The sequence below is a fragment of the Notolepis coatsorum genome, assembly GCF_963971535.1.
Source record: "Notolepis coatsorum genome assembly, chromosome: 18".
In the NCBI taxonomy this organism is placed as follows: Eukaryota; Metazoa; Chordata; class Actinopteri; order Aulopiformes; family Paralepididae; genus Notolepis; species Notolepis coatsorum.
The window spans coordinates 2,351,015-2,374,273 of record NC_140182.1 but is presented as its reverse complement, the minus strand read 5'-3'; the positions used below and the strand labels follow the sequence as shown (position 1 = coordinate 2,374,273).

At 45.8% G+C, this 23,259-nt stretch overlaps 1 protein-coding gene across 2 annotated transcripts in view; it reads left to right on the top strand.

Moving 5' to 3' along the window:
- The window catches only part of aass (aminoadipate-semialdehyde synthase), a 65,749-nt gene extending 44,747 nt beyond the window's left edge, over positions 1–21,002 (top strand). For both annotated transcript variants that reach the window (XM_084334864.1, XM_084334865.1), the window contains exons 17-24: positions 958–1,066; positions 1,537–1,677; positions 5,297–5,464; positions 6,783–6,878; positions 7,376–7,491; positions 16,684–16,772; positions 18,776–18,952; positions 20,263–21,002. In XM_084334864.1, the coding sequence (XP_084190990.1) occupies positions 958–1,066; positions 1,537–1,677; positions 5,297–5,464; positions 6,783–6,878; positions 7,376–7,491; positions 16,684–16,772; positions 18,776–18,952; positions 20,263–20,381 (1,015 nt within the window). In that variant the 3' untranslated portion in view covers positions 20,382–21,002. The remainder of the gene's footprint in view (positions 1–957; positions 1,067–1,536; positions 1,678–5,296; positions 5,465–6,782; positions 6,879–7,375; positions 7,492–16,683; positions 16,773–18,775; positions 18,953–20,262) is intronic.
- Positions 21,003–23,259: the final 2,257 nt, after the last annotated feature.

The following is a 23,259-nucleotide window of genomic DNA, read 5'->3' as shown; positions in this document are numbered from 1 at the left end:
TGTGTTGTCTTGTATCACTGAGCTGTACACTGTTGTCTTGTATCACTGAGCTGTACACTGTTGTCTTGTATCACTGAGCTGTACACTGTTGTCTTGTATCACTGAGCTGTACACTGTTGTCTTGTATCACTGAGCTGTACACTGTTGTCTTGTATCACTGAGCTGTACGTTGTGTTGTCTTGTATCACTGAGCTGTACACTGTTGTCTTGCACCACTGAGCTGTACGTTGTGTTGTCTTGTATCACTGAGCTGTACACTGTTGTCTTGTATCACTGAGCTGTACGTTGTGTTGTCTTGTATCACTGAGCTGTACACTGTTGTCTTGCATCACTGAGCTGTACACTGTTGTCTTGTATCACTGAGCTGTACACTGTTGTCTTGCATCACTGAGCTGTACACTGTTGTCTTGTATCACTGAGCTGTACCCTGTTGTCTTGCATCACTGAGCTGTACACTGTTGTCTTGTATCACTGAGCTGTACGTTGTGTTGTCTTGTATCACTGAGCTGTACACTGTTGTCTTGTATCACTGAGCTGTACGTTGTGTTGTCTTGTATCACTGAGCTGTACACTGTTGTCTTGTATCACTGAGCTGTACGTTGTGTTGTCTTGTATCACTGAGCTGTACGTTGTGTTGTCTTGTATCACTGAGCTGTACACTGTTGTCTTGCATCACTGAGCTGTACGTTGTGTTGTCTTGTATCACTGAGCTGTACACTGTTGTCTTGTATCACTGAGCTGTACACTGTTGTCTTGTATCACTGAGCTGTACACTGTTGTCTTGTATCACTGAGCTGTACACTGTTGTCTTGTATCACTGAGCTGTACGTTGTGTTGTCTTGTATCACTGAGCTGTACACTGTTGTCTTGTATCACTGAGCTGTACACTGTTGTCTTGCATCACTGAGCTGTACACTGTTGTCTTGCATCACTGAGCTGTACACTGTTGTCTTGCAGTGCCAAGGAGGCGGGGATTACCATCGTGAACGAGATGGGTTTGGACCCTGGCATCGACCACATGTTGGCCATGGAGTGTATCGACCAAGCCAAGGTCGACGGGTGCACCGTGAGTGAGGCGGAGACGTGTGTGCGTGTGTGCGTGTGTGTGTGCGTGCGTGTGTGTGCGTGTGTGTGTGTGTGCGTGTGCGTGTGTGCATGTGTGTGTGCGTGCGTGTGTGTGCGTGTGTGTGTGTGTGTGTGCACGGGCGCGCGGGCTGGCCACTGTGCGCGCGCCGATACTGGTGGAACATATGTCGACAGAATGAGTAGCGTGCTGTAAGACTCGCTGGCAGCCTTATTGATTGGAAAGCAAACAGATTGATACACCATGTGTCACTCGTTTGTTCATTTCCCTCTCTCTCCGCCGGCTGACGTGCAGAGAGACGCGCTGTTACTGTTACTGTAACTGTTACTGTTACTTTTTCAGATGGAGTCCTACAGTTCAGCCATGTTGATGTGTGTGTGTGTGTGTGTGTGTGTGTGTGTGTGCGTGCGTGTGTGCGTGTGCGTGTGTGTGTGTGTGTGTGCTGTTTCCAGGTGGAGTCTTACAGCTCGTTCTGTGGGGGTCTACCTGCGCCCGAGTGTTCAGACAATCCCCTCCGCTACAAGTTCAGCTGGAGTCCTTATGGAGTCCTGCTCAACACCATCAGCCCTGCGGTGTTCCTCAAGGACAACCAGGTACATACTGTACATCAGGGGTCTCAAACTCGCGGCCTGCGGGCCAATTGCGGCCCGCAGGATGATATTTTGCGGCCCCCTACTTGACATCAAAGTTTAGTGTTAGTGCGGCCCGCGCGCAACGTTTTGCCGAGTCGTTGCGCGAGTTGGGCGTTTTATTTATTTTATCACTTGTAGGCTACCATAGCGCAGGCTCATGGCAGCAACGTTAGTAAACGTGATTCCAGAGTGATACCAAGTGGAAGGAAATAATATCCTGTCATCAGTGCGTATCCTCGAAATTCTCCGCTATCTCCTCTGCAAGCTCCTGTCCTGCTGCACTGCTCCAACTGTCTGTGTCCGTCTACTGCTTTGGTCCAATCACATTCAGCGTCCCGTCAGCACCCCCCCCCACCCACAGTCAGCGAATCAGAGGCAGAGTAGGGCGGGTCTTCACGGAATGCGTGTTGTCTCTTTCAACGGGTCGGAGTCAGAGCGAGAGTTGACAACGCATATACAGGTAGTCTAATATGCAGGTACTGTAGCGAGTAGCATAGTTTTGCCAGCAGGCAGCTAGTAGAAAAATATAGCATGTTCAAAGATGGCCAGTAAAATAAAAGTCAACAGTGAAAATCGCTGCAATTCAAAGGTGAATGGACTGAAAAATATGCGTTCATCCTCCCTCCAACCAGCACAATGTGCCAAGAAATGGTAGCTCTTGTGAAGAGTGGCAATTTGAAACGCAATTTGAAACGCCAATACGAAACAAAACACAGTTATTTTGATGCAACCTTTCAGCACTAAGAACCACAAAAATAAATGGAATGAAATCATCATATCAAGCTGCAAGCAGAATTATTGTTAAAGTTATGTCACAACGATAAAAAGCAACCAAGTCCTCACTCAGTGGCATGGGTGTCGGCTAAACACAAGAAGCAATTCTCTGACGCATAAATAATAAAATAATGTATGACTGAAGTGATGGAGACCATGTTTGAAGGCAAACAAAAGCAAATCCTCCTCAGATAGCACAGCAACCAGAATAACTGAAATACTGGCTGATGATTTCATTAAACAGCTTTGTGATAGAATAAAAAAAATTCACAGTGCATTTCCATAGCTGTGGATGAGTCAAAATGGCCAAAATATCACTATTTCTACACAATGTAATATTAATTTCAAACCTTTATTTATACAGGTAAAAATCTCATTGAGTCTAATTTACAAGAGCGAGACCTGATCCACCAAACAAACATAACAAATACATAACATAACAAGTTCCAGACAAAAACAAGACAAGTAACACAACTAAAAGTCTAAGAGAGGCTAAAATCTTTGTACCTCATCCCATTTCTGCATTGTACCTCACTGTTACTCATTCTACTGTGTTGTATATTGTATATATGTTAGGGATGGGCGTGAGTAATCGATTACTCGTAGCTATGAGAAAAATCTATCTTAAATTATTGACAATTTTCGCACTATAAGGCGCACCTGAATATAAGCCGCAGCAGCTAAATTAAATGATGTGTACATATATAAGCCGCACTGGACTATTAGCCGCAGGTGTTTTAATGTTTAATTACCATATGTAAGGGTTCGTGCACAGAGGGGATTGTCGGGAAAGCGATGGCTGTTTGAGGAAGCTCCCATTTATTAACATTTTTGTTTAAACAGTAACGGTAGCTAGGTACTAACGTTAGCTCACAGAACGATAGCCACGTTAGTTAGCCAGTGCCAGCTAGGTACTAACGTTAGCTCACAGAACGATAGCCACGTTAGTTAGCCAGTGCCAGCCAGGTACTAACGTTAGCTCACAGAACGATAGCCACGCTAGTTAGCCAGCGCCAGCCAGGCACTAACGTTAGCTCTCAGAACGATAGCCAGTTAGCCAGCGCCAGCCAGGTACTAACGTTAGCTCACAGAATGATAGCCAGTTAGCCAGCGCCAGCTAGGTACTAACGTTAGCTCACAGAACGATAGCCAGTTAGCCAGCGCCAGCCAGGTACTAACGTTAGCTCACAGAACAATAGCCAGTTAGCCAGCGCCAGCCAGGTACTAACGTTAGCTCACAGAACAATAGCCAGTTAGCCAGCACCAGCCAGGCACTAACGTTAGCTCACAGAACGATAGCCAGTTAGCCAGCGCCAGCTAGGCACTAACGTTAGCTCACAGAACGATAGCCAGTTAGCCAGCGCCAGCCAGGCACTAACGTTAGCTCACAGAACGATAGCCAGTTAGCCAGCGCCAGCCAGGCACTAACGTTAGCTCACAGAACGATAGCCAGTTAGCCAGCGCCAGCCAGGCACTAACGTTAGCTCTCAGAACGATAGCCAGTTAGCCAGCGCCAGCCAGGCACTAACGTTAGCTCTCAGAACGATAGCCAGTTAGCCAGCACCAGCCAGGTACTAACGTTAGCTCACAGAACGATAGCCAGTTAGCCAGCGCCAGCCAGGTACTAACGTTAGCTCACAGAACGATAGCCAGTTAGCCAGCACCAGCCAGGTACTAACGTTAGCTCACAGAACGATAGCCAGTTAGCCAGCGCCAGCCAGGTACTAACGTTAGCTCACAGAACGATAGCCACGTTAGTTAGCCAGCGCCAGCCAGGTACTAACGTTAGCTCACAGAACAATAGCCAGTTAGCCAGCGCCAGCCAGGTACTAACGTTAGCTCACAGAACGATAGCCAGTTAGCCAGCGCCAGCCAGGTACTAACGTTAGCTCACAGAACGATAGCCAGTTAGCCAGCGCCAGCCAGGTACTAACGTTAGCTCTTAGAACGATAGCCAGTTAGCCAGCACCTGCGAAATCGAATGCCAAACTGATGATATCAGGAGCTATCAGTAGCTAGATAACATTAGACAACGCCTCATGCATTAATAAACTAAAGTGAATAGTTCGTTGACTGGGTCATTTTGTTTAATGCTTCAGTTATGTTGAAAGAGGAGCCCTGAGCTGCTCATACACTAGACTCCTGCCGTAATGGTTTGTTGACGTGGGTCTGTGAGGGGGAGGAGGAGGGGCAAGGTGTGCACTGCTGCAGCAGATTTAGGAGTCTGATCTGACGGTCACAGAGCTGAGGGAGTGCGCCCAGTTAGCTGTAATAATCCATAGATTAGCTGCACCGTTATATAAGCCGCAGGGTCGAAAAATGGGGGGAAAAGCCGCGGCTTATAGTCAGAAAATTACGGTAATAATTTTTATGAAAAAAAAATCTTAAAAATTTTTTTTTTTACATATTTGTTTCACATGTATGTGTAAGATTAAAACTGTTTGTTGGTTTCCTTAAACATATACGTGAATGAAAAAAATTAAGTAAAAAAAGTATATATATATATAATAATAATTATATTCAAAAATAATTTTGTTTTAGTTTTTTCTTTTCGAGTAATACACGATCACTCGAGTATAGCATGCGATCAATCGATCTGGATTTTTCTTAAAAATGCCCATCCCTAATATTATGTATAATTGACTTTACTTACTTTCTTTTCTACTGTATGTAGCAGCAGCACACTCTCAGGGGCTCGTTCAGAAATAAGCATTTCATATAAAGTATTCTGTATTTTGTTGTGACATCATATAATAAACCAACTTGAAACTTGAACTTGAGACGCCCGTCCTCCTCCCTGCCGCAGGTGGTCAGCATCCCAGCAGGGGGCTCCCTCATGGAGTCCACGTCGCCCATGGACTTCCTGCCCGGCTTCAACCTGGAGGGCTTCCCCAACCGCGACAGCACCACGTACTCCGAGCCCTACGGCATCCAGTCAGCGCACACGCTCATCAGAGGCACGCTGCGCTTCAAGGTGAGTCATTCAGCTGAACGCTTTTATCCAAAGCGACTTACAAGTTCTGTACGACAAGTCATCAGGAAGGAAGGAAGGGTACAACTCTTATCAGCTGAGTAACAATGTTCCTCAAAGTGTTCAGACTCTAGTGCTGCAGTGTAGGTTAGTTTATTAGGACAATGTTTTCTATTTCAGATAATTTTAAACATCAGTTTGCACGTACCACACTTAAACAGATGTGTCCTTCAGTTATTGGTGTAAAGTTGTGGAATTCTCTCCATAGCGAGCTTAAGGGATGTAATAGTGTTTATAAATTTAAAAAAAATCAAAAAATTTGATGAAAATCAAATATGATCTGAATAGTGAGATATTTTCTTTTTTTTCTTCTCTTTCTTTTATTCTTTATTATTATTTAATTTCTTGTTTAACTGTGGATTGTGTGTTTCTTTTATAATGGTATAAATGATTATTTGTGTAAATTAGGTTGTACGCCGACCATTAAGTAAATACTTGTTAGTTTAGGAATAAGGGGCAGGTAACTATAAGATTTATTCTTCTTCCTGCTCCTTTTGTCCATGGAATGACTATTTATGATTGTGTAATGAAGAAACTATGATTGTATGATTCCATGTGGCAAATAAAAACTCTGAACTGAACTGAACTGAATGGTTGAAGAAGTGCGTCTTTAGTCGACGGCGAAAGATTGGACGGGTTTCGTCGCTTCTAACTGTGGTGGGCAGTTCGTTCCACCATTGTGCGGCAAGGACCGAGAAAAGGCATCTCTCATCTTGGCATCTAAAGGGATAGTTCAGTTTGTTTGGAAGCCTAGTCCTATTTCTTACTCGTCAACAACGATGATGTTGATTGGTGGAGTCCTTTCGCGACGCAATCCACTCTGTTCCTCCATATTATTATATTAGCTCCGGATAGTTTGCCATAATAAACCAATACAAGGTCAATGGGAACGGGGTCACATTCCTGTCTGTGCGAGCTGACAGACTTGGGTGAATTGATTGATTGATTGAATTTATTAGACAATCTAAAAATGACTGACCAGTGGGAGAGCCCCTCCTCCAGCTGTCCTGAGAGGCGGAGGGTCCGGGGGGATGTTAGACGTGATTACCTCAGTGTTTTTTTTTTTTTGCATTTTTTTACATCACTGGTAAATAGCAAATGGGGACAAGGGTTCCAAATATCTGTACTCTCCCTTTAACGCATCGATCTGACCTTGTTGGGACTACCGGTATGTTGGGAATATGGCCTGTGGTGTCGCCGTGTTGGTTCCCAATGGCATCTGTTGTGTGTTGATCCCATCACACTGCGCGTCTCTCCACAGGGATTCTCCAACGCCATGAGTGGTTTTGTAAAGTTGGGCCTGATCAACACCGAGCCCTGCCCCATGCTGCAGCCCAGCGTGGCTCCTGTTTCCTGGGTGAGTAGTGACCGAGCCCTGCCCCATGCTGCAGCCCAGCGTGGCTCCTGTTTCCTGGGTGAGTAGTGACCGAGCCCTGCCCCTGGCTCCTGTTTCCTGGGTGAGTAGTGAAGCCTGTGTCCATTATTAACCTTGAGAAATATTTATTAACTTCCAGAGTTGAGGAATGAAATATCACATCACACGCAAATAACACTTTACTGTATATATATGTGTAACAAAGTGTAACGTAACAAGGATGAGAAAGTCCATGAACTTCACAATACACCGCACTGTATTTATTGATATATTATTAATGATCTAAATATGGTATACAGCTGCATATCCACTGGAGAGAAGTGTAGAAATGGAAGTGGGCCCGGGGATGAGCCTTGTGGGACGCCAGTCGGATGACCATCAATGAGAACACCTCAGCCGGTTAGTGTACACCAGTGAAAGTGAGTATACACCTGCGGAGGCACACTGACCATATACTCTGCTGTCCCCATGTGATGCAGAAAGAGCTCATCTGTAAGCAAGTGGGACTGTCCCCGTCCGTCTCCAACGACACGTTCGAGGAAGCCGTGTACGAGCGCATCGGAAAGGACGACTCCAAGATGGACACCCTGAGATGGTGAGAGCGGAAGGTTTTTTTAAGGACTCGGTAACACTAGTCCACTGTGTTCCAGATGTGTTCCAGACGGGATGTGTGTATCTAGAGACCTTACCTCGTGTGCCATCACACCGTCATTAGCAGGTTGCCAAACGTGTACTTTATAGAAACATAAGAAGGTGACTGGTGTGCAATGTTGTGAAACTGAACTGAGAAGGCGTAGCAGTGATATCGGAATACCCTGCTCAATAATATGACGGCGCGAGAAAAAGCAGCGCTAAAGCATAACAATTCCATCCGTCAGCTGGTGATGGCGTGGATAGTAACGGTGTAGCTTAATTAACCCTTCAAGAGGACGCGACCCTGGTCAGACGCCTCTGGTTTTAGCTCCGCAACGATGTACTCACTTTTAGCTATTATGTTTGTTTTTGCTACTTTTTTATTTAAAGCAACACTGGCGGGTACGTCATACGACCGTCAGACACTTATGGACCTGAACCCCGGGCTCAAAGAGGAGTTTGGAGACACTTTTGACCTAGAATGGCCAGCAGAAATCAGACGGGAGAATGGCGGCAAAGAAAAGAACAAAGGCGACGGCAGGAGAAGACACAGAGGAAGACGTGGAGGTATCAGATTGAGACTAAAAAGAGCTGCTTACCGCCCAGCAATTCCATCCATCTTTCTGGCGAATGCCCGTTCGTTGGAGGGTAGGATGGATGATCTGAGAGCGAGGGTCCGGTTTCAACGGGAGATGAGAGACATCAACATTATATGTCTCACAGAGACATGGCTCACGTCGACGACCCCAGACAAAAGCGTCTCTCCCTCGGATGCCTTCACAGTCTTACGTGCAGATCGCAACGCTGGCTCAGGAAAGACCATCGGCGGCGGAGTCTGCCTCATCACGAACAATTCCTGGGTTAATCCCGAGGGGGTGCAGGTCCTCTCAAACTCGTGTTCGCCGGACTTGGAACATCTTTCTATCCTATGTCGTCCGTTTCACCTCCCGAGGGAGTTCACAGCAGTCGTCATGACTGCCGTGTATATTCCCCCACACGCGAACACGGGCAAAGCGCTGGGCGAATTACACGATCATCTCAACAGACACCAGATCAAACACCCAGACGCAGCGATGGTAGTGGCCGGCGATTTCAACCAGGCCAACCTGAAGAAAGTGATGCCGTCCTTTTTCCAACACATCGCTTGCTCCACCAGAGGGAAGAACACACTCGACCACTGCTATTCCCCGTTCAAAGCGGGTTACAAGGCAGTAGCCGCTCCGCCATTAACGGGGTCCACAAGCTCGAGCGATCATGACTCCATCTTGTTATTTCCGGCATATCAACAGAGATCACGTGACGCCGTCGTGTCACGTGAGACTAAGAAGTGGACCGACGAATCAGAGGCCACGCTCAAGGACGTGCTTGCAGACACGGACTGGGATATGTTCATAGGAAGTGCCAGTGACGTCAGTGAATTAGCAGACATAGTGGTGTGCTATATAACAACAATAGCTGATGGTATTGTCCTCAGGAAAACGGTGCGGATTTTCCCAAACCAGAAACCGTGGGTGGATAGCACTATTAGAGCAGCTCTGAACTCTCGTACCACCGCCTACAACCTGGGTAGAGAGTCAGGAAACATGGAGGAGTATAAGGCTTCAGTCTATACTCTACGCAAAGCAGTCAAACTTGCTAAGAGGACATATGCTGACAAACTGGAGACACAAATGGCACAAAACGACACAAGAGGATTATGGCAGGGACTGAAGTCAATAACTGACTATAAAGTCAGCGCCCCGTCAATGGGGAGCGACGACGCCTCCCTCGCGGACAAGCTCAACACCTTCTACGCTCGGTTTGGTGTAGACAGTGGCGCTGCTGGCTCTCCGGCTAGTGACGTCACTGGCGCGCCGGCTGTTGTGGAGGGGGGGGGGCAACCGCGAGGGGGGGGGGGACGCTCTCTCGTTGTCGGAACACAGTGTGAGAAGAGCATTTATGCAGGTGAACACCAGGAAGGCTGCTGGCCCAGATGGCATAACAGGACGTATACTCAAGACCTGTGCCAACCAGCTGGCCCCTGTGTTCACCGTCATATTTAATCAATCACTGGCGGAGTCAGTGGTCCCTGCCTGCTTCAAGAGGTCTACCATCATCCCTGTGCCGAAGAAACCCTCCCCAGCATGTCCAAATGACTACAGACCGGTGGCACTCACCTCTGTGGTCATGAAATGTTTCGAGAGGCTGGTCAAGGACCACATTTGTGCCTCCCTCCCCAGTGATATGGACCCTATGCAATTTGCATACAGGACAAACAGGTCCACCGACGACGCGGTCTCCCAGGTACTGCACAGCACCCTCTCGCACCTTGACCGTCAGAAGGGGGGCTATGTGAGACTGTTGTTCATTGACTACAGCTCAGCGTTCAACACCATAGTCCCCACCAGACTGGTGGACAAGCTGATCGAGCTAGGTCTGAGCTCCGCCCTGAGCGCCTGGGTACTGGACTTTCTGAGCGAAAGACCCCAGGCGGTCAGGGTGGGGGGTCAGACCTCCAACACCATCACCCTGAGCATCGGGTCCCCCCAGGGCTGTGTTCTGAGCCCCCTGCTGTACTCACTCTACACACACGACTGTGTGGCCAAGTTCAGCTCCAACTCCATAGTGAAGTTCGCAGATGACACGGTGGTGGTGGGGCTGATCTCGGACAACGACGAGAAGGCCTACCGGGAGGAGGTGGAGGTACTGGAACGCTGGTGCCAGGACAACAGCCTGCTCCTGAACATTGGCAAAACCAAGGAACTGATCGTGGATTATAGGAGAGGACAGCAGGGGACACACACACCACTGATGATAAACGGGGCTACCGTGGACAGGGTGAGCAGCTTCAAGTACCTGGGGGTCCACATCTCAGAGGACCTGACATGGTCAACACACATAAGCACAGTAGTAAAGAAGGCGAAACAGCGTCTCTACCACCTGAGACAGTTAAGGAAGTTCAGAGTATCGGGGAAGATACTCCAGTCCTTCTACTCAGGAGCTGTAGAGAGCATCCTGACCGGAAACATCACTGCCTGGTATGGAAACAGCACGGCACAGGACAAGAAGGCCCTACAGAAAGTGGTGCGCTCAGCCGAGCGTACCACGGGTATTGCACTACCCCCCCTGCAGGTTCTATACAACAAGAGGTGCAAATCCAGAGCCTGCAGGATAATGAAAGACCCTCACCACCCCAATAACAGCCTGTTTCAGCTGCTGAGGTCAGGCAGACGCCTGCAAATCTCAGCTACTAGGACAGAGCGGTTTAGGCTCAGCTTCTTCCCCCAGGCCATCAGAGCCATGAACAATGTACATTGAGTGCTCAGAACATTGAACTGTCCACACACAAGCACACATGAACACACACACGACACGCACACTGTGCACGCTCACACACGAGCAGCCACTTAACACTTTAACATGAGCGGGCACACACTCATGTCGCACACACGCACACTTATGGCCAAAGGAAAGGTCACTTTAAATTAGAATAACAGGAACAGTGTATTGCACTACCAAAGCTAACTAGCATGTCACACATGCGCTGTAAATAACTATGTACAGATACCGAGATGTCACTCCATGTTACCTGCTATCTGTTACTGCACAATGTTGTTTCTTCTTTTGATTCTATTATATGTACCACTGTATTGCACATCGTTGCGGGCAAGACCACCCGCATTTCATTGTATACCTGTATGCCGTGACAATTAAAACTCTTGACTTGACTTGACTTGACTTTCACTGCCACACGACAAAAGGTTAACCCTTTCACTGCCACACGACAGAAGGTTATCCCTTTACCATCACACAACCGGCTGTTGTGTGGCAGTGAAAGGGTTAAAGGAACACGCCAACATTTTGGGAAATTAGCTTACCGTCTTCTCCAGAGAGAGACAAGAAGATAGATCTGGGCGTTCAGTAGAAAGCTATCTGGCTGCACGTTAGCCTAGCTTAGCACAATGAATGCCTAGGCATTGTCCAACTAACACTTCTCCCGAAGTGGTTTTTAAACATAATTGCAATGATAATAAACTATTTGTATAGTGCCTTTCTTACAAGAATTGCAGCCCAAAGTGCTTCATGGCAGTAACATTTGCATACAATAGACAGAATAGGCAGGTAATGACAATACGTTGGTTAATGAATGAATGAACAGAATATCATTATTACACTTAGCCGCCTCTTCACACCCAAGCCTGATGCGGAATAATGAAATACCTGTCTGTTTCAGCATAAATAGATGTAAATCATTGTTAAAACAAATATTGAGTCACTCATTAGGGTGGGATAACGCAGAGCCTCCCTCTAGGGTATGTTGACCCTTTCTCATTTGGCGAGGAGTAACGTGTGGGAGAGGTCACACTGCCCCCGCCATTTGCCTGTTTCTGCTGTGCAGGCGCCCTGACCGACCTGTAGGAGTCGCTGTTTACAACGTCCAGATTACCACCCATCGACTTCCCTCCCGCTAACTCTGCCAATTGAGTCAGTATGACGGCCGGCCCAAGCCAGAGGCAACGCTGACAGCCGGATTCCAGACCGGTGTCTCTTGCGTTGGTGACGAGCGCAATGTCCGCTGCGCCACCCAGCCGCCTATTTTTAACATTTAAAAAAAAATGTGTCCACTTTTTGTCCCCGTTTTCTATTTTTCTCCCATCCCAATTTCGTATTATCCAATTCTTCCCTCCCCTGTCTTGAACGTTGTTAGGCCACGCCTCCCACAGGTCGGCTGTAGTGAGGACAGAAGCCTTGCATCACGTGTCCCCTCCGGTACACGAGGAGGCAGCCTGTCGCATCTTTTCACCGCAGCAGCTCGATCTCTCAGCGGCGAGGAGTAACGCGTGGGAGGCTCACGCTGCCCCCGATACTTCCTGCTTCCGTCGCACCGGCGTCACCAAACCGACCTGTAGGAGTCGCTGTCCACAACGTCCAATCCCCACCCACCGGCTTTCCCACCCCTAACACTTGCCAATTGTGTTAGTATGAACGACCGGCCAGCCGGTAGCAACGCAGAGAGCTGGGCTCGAACCCAGCGTATCCTGCGTTAGTGGCGAGCGCCTTGCCCACTGCGCCAATTATTATAAACATTTTCTATATTGAATAACAATTTGAATGTTCTTCTACCAAATTGTTCAATAAACGACTGAAAATGGCTTAGCAGCATCTCTACACCTTTACCCACCTTTACCCAATTAGCAATACGCACCCATCGATATTTACCAGCAATTCCACGTCTGCAGCTTATTATTCTTTCAACACAAACACACTTCCTGTTCAGCTTTCTGTGTAGCTGAAGCTAAAGGTCTCAAGTTACCACATATTGGACCGTTAATCTAACTATTAGTGACGTCACACATTAGATTAGATTAGATTAAAATGTATTGTCACTATAATACACTATACAACGGAAAATAAGTTTGGCATCCAACCAGAGTACAAAATGTTACAGTAATTTGCAACAGCAATATACAATGTAATAGGTGGTTAAACTTGAGTACAAAATATACAAATGACATGCAACTCCGATTTCAGGGAAGTACAAAGAAGCTCTACCTATCCAGCGGAAGAACGTGAAAAAGGCTCAAATAACTATTTGTATAGTCAAGGTCACGCCTCCCGGCAGTATGAATATGAAAAATATGTTTTTGAGTGAAGGGGATCTTTTCAAGTTCCTGTGCAAGGTAAACACGTTTCCTTTTATATTGCTTTTAGGCTATGGTCTGACACACTTTTTGAAAACTGATAAAAACATCTAGTTAGATATTTTCTTTTGCATTTTAAGATTGAATATGCTTTGTGTAGCGAACCATCCCAGTCTAACCCTGTCCCTCAACATGGCACATATATTATATTATATTCTATACCCCTAAGCAGACTGGCACTGACTTAATCGGCCTCTCTCGTCCTCTGTACAGACATTTGATGCGTTTTCTTTACACCGTTATCGCTTATCTTCCTGTGTGTTGGGTCTAAGGACACAGTCAGGGTTGCTTCATGGCTCCGTGAACAGGGGAGAGGTGTGAAGCGTTCTCTCTTCAGCTTTAAATCACGTTGTAGAAGTGTCTCAAGATCAAGGTTCCTTTCAAGTGTTATTTTTCGCTGGCGGTACAGAAGAAAAGAGGGCAATGTTGGCATTGAAGAGTGAATTCCTCAAAACTGTAAACGTGACCTTTTGGAAACATTGTAATTGTATTGGTTAAAAGGACGAAAGCACACGCTTTGGGAGCCAAAATTCAATGATTTATTGAATTCGCTATCGAAAAGCTGACGGAGCTGCTTGTCTCTTTTGACTTGAATCGAGGGTATGTTGTTTGCTGCAGAGGTATTGATTATTACCACGGGAACCTCTATTGATTCTTCAAGCATTTGGTCTGTGAAGAGAAAGGTCTCTTTTAGCTTTCTACGTTTTCTGTGAAGAAGACTTTATAGAAAGGTCTCTTTTAGCTTTCTACGTTTTCTGTGAAGACGACTTTAGAGAAAGGTCTCTCTCTTAGCTTTCTACGTTTTCTGTGAAGAAGACTTTAGAGAAAGGTCTCTCTCTTAGTTTTCTACGTTTTCTGTGAAGAAGACTTTAGAGAAAGGTCTCTCTTAGCTTTCTACGTTTTCTGTGAAGAAGACTTTAGAGAAAGGTCTCTCTCTTAGCTTTCTACGTTTTCTGTGAAGAAGACTTTAGAGAAAGGTCTCTCTCTTTTAGCTTTCTACGTTTTCTGTGAAGAAGACTTTGGAGAAAGGTCTCTCTCTTTTAGTTTTCTACGTTTTCTGTGAAGAAGACTTTGGAGAAAGGTCTCTCTCTTTTAGCTTTCTACGTTTTCTGTGAAGAAGACTTTAGAGAAAGGTCTCTCTCTTAGCTTTCTACGTTTTCTGTGAAGACTTTAGAGAAAGTTCTCTCTCTTAGTTTCCTACATTTTCTGTGAAGAAGACTTTAGAGAAAGGTCTCTCTTAGCTTTCTACGTTTTCTGTGAAGAAGACTTTAGAGAAAGGTCTCTCTCTTAGCTTTCTACGTTTTCTGTGAAGAAGACTTTAGAGAAAGGTCTCTCTCTTTTAGCTTTCTACGTTTTCTGTGAAGAAGACTTTGGAGAAAGGTCTCTCTCTTTTAGCTTTCTACGTTTTCTGTGAAGAAGACTTTAGAGAAAGGTCTCTCTCTTAGCTTTCTACGTTTTCTGTGAAGACTTTAGAGAAAGTTCTCTCTCTTAGTTTCCTAAATTTTCTGTGAAGAAGACTTTAGAGAAAGGTCTCTCTCTTAGTTTTCTACGTTTTCTGTGAAGAAGACTTTAGAGAAAGGTCTCTCTCTCTTGGCTTTCTACGTTTTCTGTGAAGACGACTTTAGAGAAAGGTCTCTCTCTTAGCTTTCTACGTTTTCTGTGAAGAAGACTTTAGAGAAAGGTCTCTCTCTTAGCTTTCTACGTTTTCTGTGAAGACGACTTTAGAGAAAGGTCTCTCTCTTAGCTTTCTACGTTTTCTGTGAAGACGACTTTAGAGAAAGGTCTCTCTCTTAGCTTTCTACGTTTTCTGTGAAGAAGACTTTAGAGAAAGGTCTCTCTCTTAGCTTTCTATGTTTTCTGTGAAGACGACTTTAGAGAAAGGTCTCTCTCTTAGCTTTCTACGTTTTCTGTGAAGAAGACTTTAGAGAAAGGTCTCTCTCTTAGCTTTCTACGTTTTCTGTGAAGAAGACTGTAGAGAAAGGTCTCTCTCTCTTAGCTTTCTACGTTTTCTGTGAAGAAGACTTTAGAGAAAGGTCTCTCTTTTAGCTCTCTCTGTTTTCTGTGAAGACGACTTTAGAGAAAGGTCTCTCTCTTAGCTTCCTACGTTTTCTGTGAAGACGACTTTAGAGAAAGGTCTCTCTTTTAGCTTTCTACGTTTTCTGTGAAGAAGACTGTAGAGAAAGGTCTCTCTCTTAGCTTTCTACGTTTTCTGTGAAGAAGACTTTAGAGAAAGGTCTCTCTCTTAGCTTTCTATGTTTTCTGTGAAGACGACTTTAGAGAAAGGTCTCTCTCTTAGCTTTCTACGTTTTCTGTGAAGAAGACTTTAGAGAAAGGTCTCTCTCTTAGCTTTCTACGTTTTCTGTGAAGAAGACTGTAGAGAAAGGTCTCTCTCTCTTAGCTTTCTACGTTTTCTGTGAAGAAGACTTTAGAGAAAGGTCTCTCTTTTAGCTCTCTCCGTTTTCTGTGAAGACGACTTTAGAGAAAGGTCTCTCTTTTAGCTTTCTACGTTTTCTGTGAATAAGACTGTAGAGAAAGGTCTCTCTCTTAGCTTTCTACGTTTTCTGTGAAGAAGACTGTAGAGAAAGGTCTCTCTCTTAGCTTTCTACGTTTTCTGTGAAGAAGACTTTAGAGAAAGGTCTCTCTCTTAGCTTTCTACGTTTTCTGTGAAGAAGACTGTAGAGAAAGGTCTCTCTCTCTTAGCTTTCTACGTTTTCTGTGAAGAAGACTTTAGAGAAAGGTCTCTCTTTTAGCTCTCTCTGTTTTCTGTGAAGACGACTTTAGAGAAAGGTCTCTCTCTTAGCTTCCTACGTTTTCTGTGAAGACGACTTTAGAGAAAGGTCTCTCTTTTAGCTTTCTACGTTTTCTGTGAAGAAGACTGTAGAGAAAGGTCTCTCTCTTAGCTTTCTACGTTTTCTGTGAAGAAGACTTTAGAGAAAGGTCTCTCTCTTAGCTTTCTATGTTTTCTGTGAAGACGACTTTAGAGAAAGGTCTCTCTCTTAGCTTTCTACGTTTTCTGTGAAGAAGACTTTAGAGAAAGGTCTCTCTCTTAGCTTTCTACGTTTTCTGTGAAGAAGACTGTAGAGAAAGGTCTCTCTCTCTTAGCTTTCTACGTTTTCTGTGAAGAAGACTTTAGAGAAAGGTCTCTCTTTTAGCTCTCTCCGTTTTCTGTGAAGACGACTTTAGAGAAAGGTCTCTCTTTTAGCTTTCTACGTTTTCTGTGAAGAAGACTGTAGAGAAAGGTCTCTCTCTTAGCTTTCTACGTTTTCTGTGAAGAAGACTTTAGAGAAAGGTCTCTCTCTTAGCTTTCTACGTTTTCTGTGAAGAAGACTTTAGAGAAAGGTCTCTCTCTTAGCTCTCCGTTTTCTGTGAAGACGACTTTAGAGAAAGGTCTCTCTTTTAGCTTTCTACGTTTTCTGTGAAGAAGACTGTAGAGAAAGGTCTCTCTCTTAGCCTTCTCCGTGTTCTGTCCTCAGGTTTGGGATGCTGAGCGAGGACACAGTGCCTCAGGCGGAGACGGTACTTGCCGCCGTGGCCAAACACCTCGAGGCCAGACTCTCCTTCGGTAAGTTAGGGTTCGGGTTAGAAACGGGTGGCACAGCGGACTAAGCGTCTGTCTACCACCGCAGAGACACTGGTATCGAATCCGGCTGTCAGCCGTGCCTCCGGCTTGGGCCGGCCGTCATACTGACACGATTGGCAGAGTCAGCGGGAGGGAAGCCGGTGGGTGGTATTCTGGTCGTTGTAAACAGCGACTCCTACAGGTCGGTCAGGGCGCCTGCACAGCGAGGGAGTGATCTGGGTGAGGGTAGTGTGATCCTCCCAGGCGTTACACCTCACCCAATGAGAGTCCTCGCTGGCAGGTGAAAAGAGGCTGCTGGCTGTCTCCTATGTATCGGAGGAAGCATGTGATAGACTTCAGGGCTCCCTAGACCGACCAGTGGGGGGCACATGCATGCAACAACGAGGAAGGGGAGGGGGGAATTGGCATAACGACTAAATTGGGATGGGAGGAAAATACAGAAAAACAGGAGGAGAAAAAGTGAAGAAAAAAAAAGTCTTTATTGCCAAGTAGTTTAAACACATACAAGGAATTTGATTTGGTCGTTTGGTGCGACATTAACGGACAGACAATTAAGGTAGAATCAAAATAAAATGGAATATAAACAAAATTTTAAATAGAAGTATAATGTAATTATAAAATAGGCCAGGGCTGTACAATCGTGCACAGTGTGGTCAACTCAAGTATATACACCAGCTGTACATAATGTCATAATGCTGGATATCACACAGTAACAACACCTTTGAAATATTATGATTGGACAAGTTGTTTTAGGACGGAGTAGTGAATTTGTGAAAATGTCTACTTATTTTGTCTGCTTTTGTCCTCAGCTTTGAGTGATAGTAGCCTATATCACCAGTGTTGTGGTCAAGTCACTATGTTATCAGCAGCAAAGAATTTGACCCAAACTAAACCGCGCTTTCTGACACTTTACGCTTTCTGACACGTTACGCTTTCTGACATGTTACGCTCTCTGACACGTTACGCTTTCTGACATGTTACGCTTTCTGACATGTTACGCTCTCTGACATGTTACGCTTTCTGACATGTTACGCTCTCTGACACGTTACGCTCTCTGACATGTTACGCTCTCTGACACGTTACGCTCTCTGACACGTTACGCTCTCTGACACGTTACGCTCTCTGACATGTTACGCTTTCTGACATGTTACGCTCTCTGACACGTTACGCTTTCTGACATGTTACGCTTTCTGACATGTTACGCTCTCTGACACGTTACGCTTTCTGACATGTTACGCTTTCTGACATGTTACGCTCTCTGACATGTTACGCTTTCTGACATGTTACGCTCTCTGACACGTTACGCTCTCTGACACGTTACGCTCTCTGACACGTTACGCTCTCTGACACGTTACGGTTTAGTTTGGGTGAAATTCTTTGACGCTGATAATTATAAACCCGTTATCAGCCTGATATGTGACGCAGTATCGGTGCACCTCTTTAACCCCTGTGTGACCGCTCCCTCCTGTGTTTAACCCCTCCTCTTTAACCCCTGTGTGACCGCTCTCTCCTGTGTTTAACCCCACCTCTTTAACCCCTGTGTGGCCGCTCTCTCCTGTGTTTAACCCCTCCTCTTTAACCCCTGTGTGACCGCTCCCTCCTGTGTTTAACCCCTCCTCTTTAACCCCTGTGTGACCGCTCCCTCCTGTGTTTAACCCCTCCTCTTTAACCCCTGTGTGATCGCTCCCTCCTGTGTTTAACCCCTCCTCTTTAACCCCTGTGTGACCGGTCCCTCCTGTGTTTAACCCCTCCTCTTTAACCCCTGTGTGACCGCTCCCTCCTGTGTTTAACCCCTCCTCTTTAACCCCTGTGTGACCGCTCCCTCCTGTGTTTAACCCCTCCTCTTTAACCCCTGTGTGACCGCTCCCTCCTGTGTTTAACCCCTCCTCTTTAACCCCTGTGTGACCGCTCCCTCCTGTGTTTAACCCCTCCTCTTTAACCCCTGTGTGACCGCTCCCTCCTGTGGTTAACCCCTCCTCTCCCAGATAAGGGTGAGCGCGACATGATCATCATGAGGAACGACGTGGGCCTGCGCCACCCCACCGGCGAGCTGGAGACCAAGCACATCAGCCTGGTGGTCTACGGGGAGCCCAACGGCTTCAGCGCCATGGCCAAGACCGTGGGCTACCCGGCCGCCATCGCCGCACGCATGGTTCTGGACGGTGAGTTCTGCGAGGGAAGGGGGGGGGGAGGGGGAGGGGGAGGGGAGGGGCGTCGGCATGCCAGGAATGCCATTGAAACGTACTACATCGGGCAGAGAACGTACGCGGACCGGACTTCGTGCGGTACGTCCGCAGTCGTTTGAGATTTCGTAGTCGAGCGTACTGTACCACCGCGTACCAATTTACTACATTTCTTGTGCCAGTTTACTACATTTCCCACAATCCTTTGCTTGCTGTTTACACTCTCTGTCACGGCGTCGTCCACCGATGTCAAAATAAAGGTTTTCTCCGTTTCCAAGATTTTCTAAATAAAACGGGCAGTTTTACACACTTCATTTAGAAAAGCTATTTAAACTTCTCCAAGTTTCTTCGGATGATGAAAAAAAGACCAGGTCCAAATGTATAATTAATTGGAACGGATGACGATTAGCGATTAGTAAAACTAAATTGAGCGTCATCTACCTGCCAAAGTCTTACCGGACCAATCCTACCCACAGAACCATGAGCCTGCCCTACTCTCACTTCAGTTCAGTTCAGTTCAGTTCAGAGATTTTATTTGCCACATGGAATCATACAATCAGAGTTTCTTCATTACACAATCATAAATATCATTCCATGGACAAAAGGAGCAGGAAGAAGAATAAATCGTATAGTTACCTGCCCCTTATTCCTAAACTAACAAGTATTTACTTAATGGTCGGTGTACAACCTAATTTACACAAATAATAATGTATACCATTATACAAGAAACATACAATCCACAGTTAAACAAGAAAAAATGTAATAATAATAATAGTGATAAAGAATAGAGAATAAAAGAAAGAGAAAAAAAAAATATCTCACTATTCAGATCACATTTGATTTTCATACTGACTAAATATTTTTTACGGAGTGAGTGTTCAGAGTAAAATGCAGATTGGTGTCACATTTAATGCAGGTCGATGTCAACCAGCAGCCTTTTGTGTGACACCAGGTGAGCGACGCAGACTCTGCGGGTTCCGTCCCGCGTACGTTACGTTCCGCCCGAGCCTTCAGGAACGCCAGATCCATTCTTTATTTGTGCCTTTTGTTTCCGACGACCTAAATGTTTACTGTGAGCGATCTGTAGCGCTGACTCTCCCTCGGGGGATAAACAAAGGATTTCTATTCTATATTCTATACTGACATTTGAATTGTTTTAGGATAAACATTTTTAAAGAGAAGAGTAGTTCAATGTTCCAGTTTGTCGATTGGACGATGGAGAAAAGAGGGGGCGGGGCATGTGGGGCATGGTCCAGTTCTAACTAACGCGTCGCCCTGTGACTCCGCAGGAGAGATCACCGCCAAGGGCCTGGTGGTGCCCATGACCAAGGACATCTACGGCCCGGCGCTGAAGAGGCTGAAGGAGGAGGGACTGCGCTTCACCTCCAAGAGCACCCTGCAGGAGTAGGTGCTGCTGACCCCTGCTGACCCCTGACCTCCAAGAGCACCCTGCAGGAGTAGGTGCTGCTGACCCCTGACCTCCAAGAGCACCCTGCAGGAGTAGGTGCTGCCGACCCCTGACCTCCAAGAGCACCCTGCAGGAGTAGGTGCTGCTGACCCCTGCTGACCCCTGACCTCCAAGAGCACCCTGCAGGAGTAGGTGCTGCTGACCCCTGACCTCCAAGAGCATCCTGCAGGAGTAGGTGCTGCCCACCCCTGCTGACCCCTGACCTCCAAGAGCACCCTGCAGGAGTAGAGTAGGTGCTGCTGACCCCTGCTGACCCCTGGAGCACGACACACAGTCTGCGTCCCTCACCACTGAACAACATCGCCCGGCTTCTTTCACTCGGATGCCTTCGTCCGAGGAAAGAGACGGTCGTGATCGAGCGAGAGAGAGAGCGAGAGAGAGAGAGACCAGCAGAGATGAACGCTCGCCTGTGAAGAGGAGATACGAGAGGCTGACCAATGAAACAGGCATAATATTGACGCACAGCAAACGGACGACATTTTGAGGGAATAAAGTACAGAACACTGTAGGGAGGTGAACATGACAAGTACAGCCAAACCCACTGTAGGGAATAAAGTACAGTACACTGTAGGGAGGTGAACATGACAAGTACAGCCAAACCCACTGTAGGGAATAAAGTACAGTACACTGTAGGGGGGTAAACATGACAAGTACAGCCAAACCCACTGTAGGGAATAAAGTACAGTACACTGTAGGGGGGTAAACATGACAAGTACAGCCAAACCCACTGTAGGGAGGTAAGACTGTATGGATCATATAGGGCTGTTGTACCGAATGTCACTTTTTAACATTCGAAGCTTCTATTGAAGTATTCGAACGAAGCGTTGCATGTCTGTCGTCATATTATATGACGTAATCCAAATTTTATAATTTTTTTTATCTGCAACTATGAAGAAAAAAAACCCATTGTTTTAAACAGAATGAATAGACAAATTAATATATATACATATATATATATTCTTTTTTATAATAATTTTTTTTATAAAAAAATAAAAATTAATGTTGATTTTAGAATTCGAACGTCAACATTATGAACAAAGCTTCGAAGCTTCGAACTCTTCGGTACAGCCCTGGTATCATAAAACATGCCGAGTGCAGCCCTAGTATCATAACACATGCCGAGTGCAGCCCTAGTATCATAACACATGCCGAGTGCAGCCCTAGTATCATAACACATGCCGAGTGCAGCCCTAGTATCATAACACATGCCGAGTGCAGCCCTAGTATCATAACACATGCCGAGTGCAGCCCTAGTATCATAACACATGCCGAGTGCAGCCCTAGTATCATAACACATGCCGAGTGCAGCCCTAGTATCATAACACATGCCGAGTGCAGCCCTAGTATCATAACACATGCCGAGTGCAGCCCTAGTATCATAAAACATGCCGAGTACAGCCCTAGTATCATAACACATGCCGAGTACAGCCCTAGTATCATAACACATGCCGAGTGCAGCCCTAGTATCATAAAACATGCCGAGTACAGCCCTAGTATCATAACACATGCCGAGTGCAGCCCTAGTATCATAAAACATGCCGAGTACAGCCCTAGTATCATAAAACATGCCGAGTACAGCCCTAGTATCATAACACATGCCGAGTGCAGCCCTAGTATCATAAAACATGCCGAGTGCAGCCCTAGTATCATAAAACATGCCGAGTACAGCCGAGCCCACTGTAGGTCAAAACGTTCTGCCACGATGTCATCAAACGGGAGCTCCGCCCACAATGCTGTTCACAACGCAGTTTCGTTCTGGTTTAAACTCGGTGCTTTCAACTCGGGGTGTAAAGGTACACGTATCCGTACCGAACCGAACCGTTTCAGTGTGTACCGTACCGTACCGAACGGCTGTGTAGTGTGTACTGAACGAATACAACGGTATGTTAACCACTAACGACCGCCCACCGGGGGCTGTTGTTTTCACAATCGAATATAATTATTATTAGTTATTAATTCGATTATTAATTTCAATATAGAATATTCGTTGACAGCCCTACAAGTACAATTAGTTACTGCACACTACATCACCCCTGAGTGGAACATGGAAAGCCAAACTTTCCCCCACTGTACCGAAAACCCGTACCGAACCGTGACTTGAAACGAGGTGCGTACCGTACCGTGGTGTCTGTGAACCGTTACACCCCTAAGTATTAGGAAATTCAATGCCTCTATGATGGGTTATAGCCGGGTCGAGTGATTACAGGAAGTATGCGGTAACACGATTCATCTTTTGTAAATCATCTCGCAGATGTGGAATATGCAATTTGAATAAATATTGGCCCTACCAGCGTTTTTTATAGACATATTTTCGGTGACGGCAGAAACATTTTGACCTACCAATGGTTTTGATCAGTGCAGAGACTTGCTGTAGATCAATAGTCTGTACTAGTTGGCCATGGAATGTACATAATTGGACAAAATATATCCATAGGAGGCTTGAGAAGCTCACTGGTCACCAGGGCTGTTGTACCGCATGTCACTTTTTAACATTCGAAGCTTCTATTGAACTATTCGACCGAAGCTTCCAATGTCTGTCGTCATATTTTATGACGTGATCCAAATATATTTTTTTTATAAATATCCTCAAACTTAATCCTCAATTTGAATAAAGCGATTAATCTGAATAAATAATTTCTTTTTATTTTTTTGGTTAAATCAACTTTCTTTAATGAATACAACTCATCAGTTTCGTCAAATAATCCAATCAGGGCACGGTTGGTACGAAAGTGACGGTGACGTCTTGATGGAGCGCCAGGCGGATGCAGACAGGCTACATCATTTATGATAAATGTTTGATTTACATTTTTATGACGAG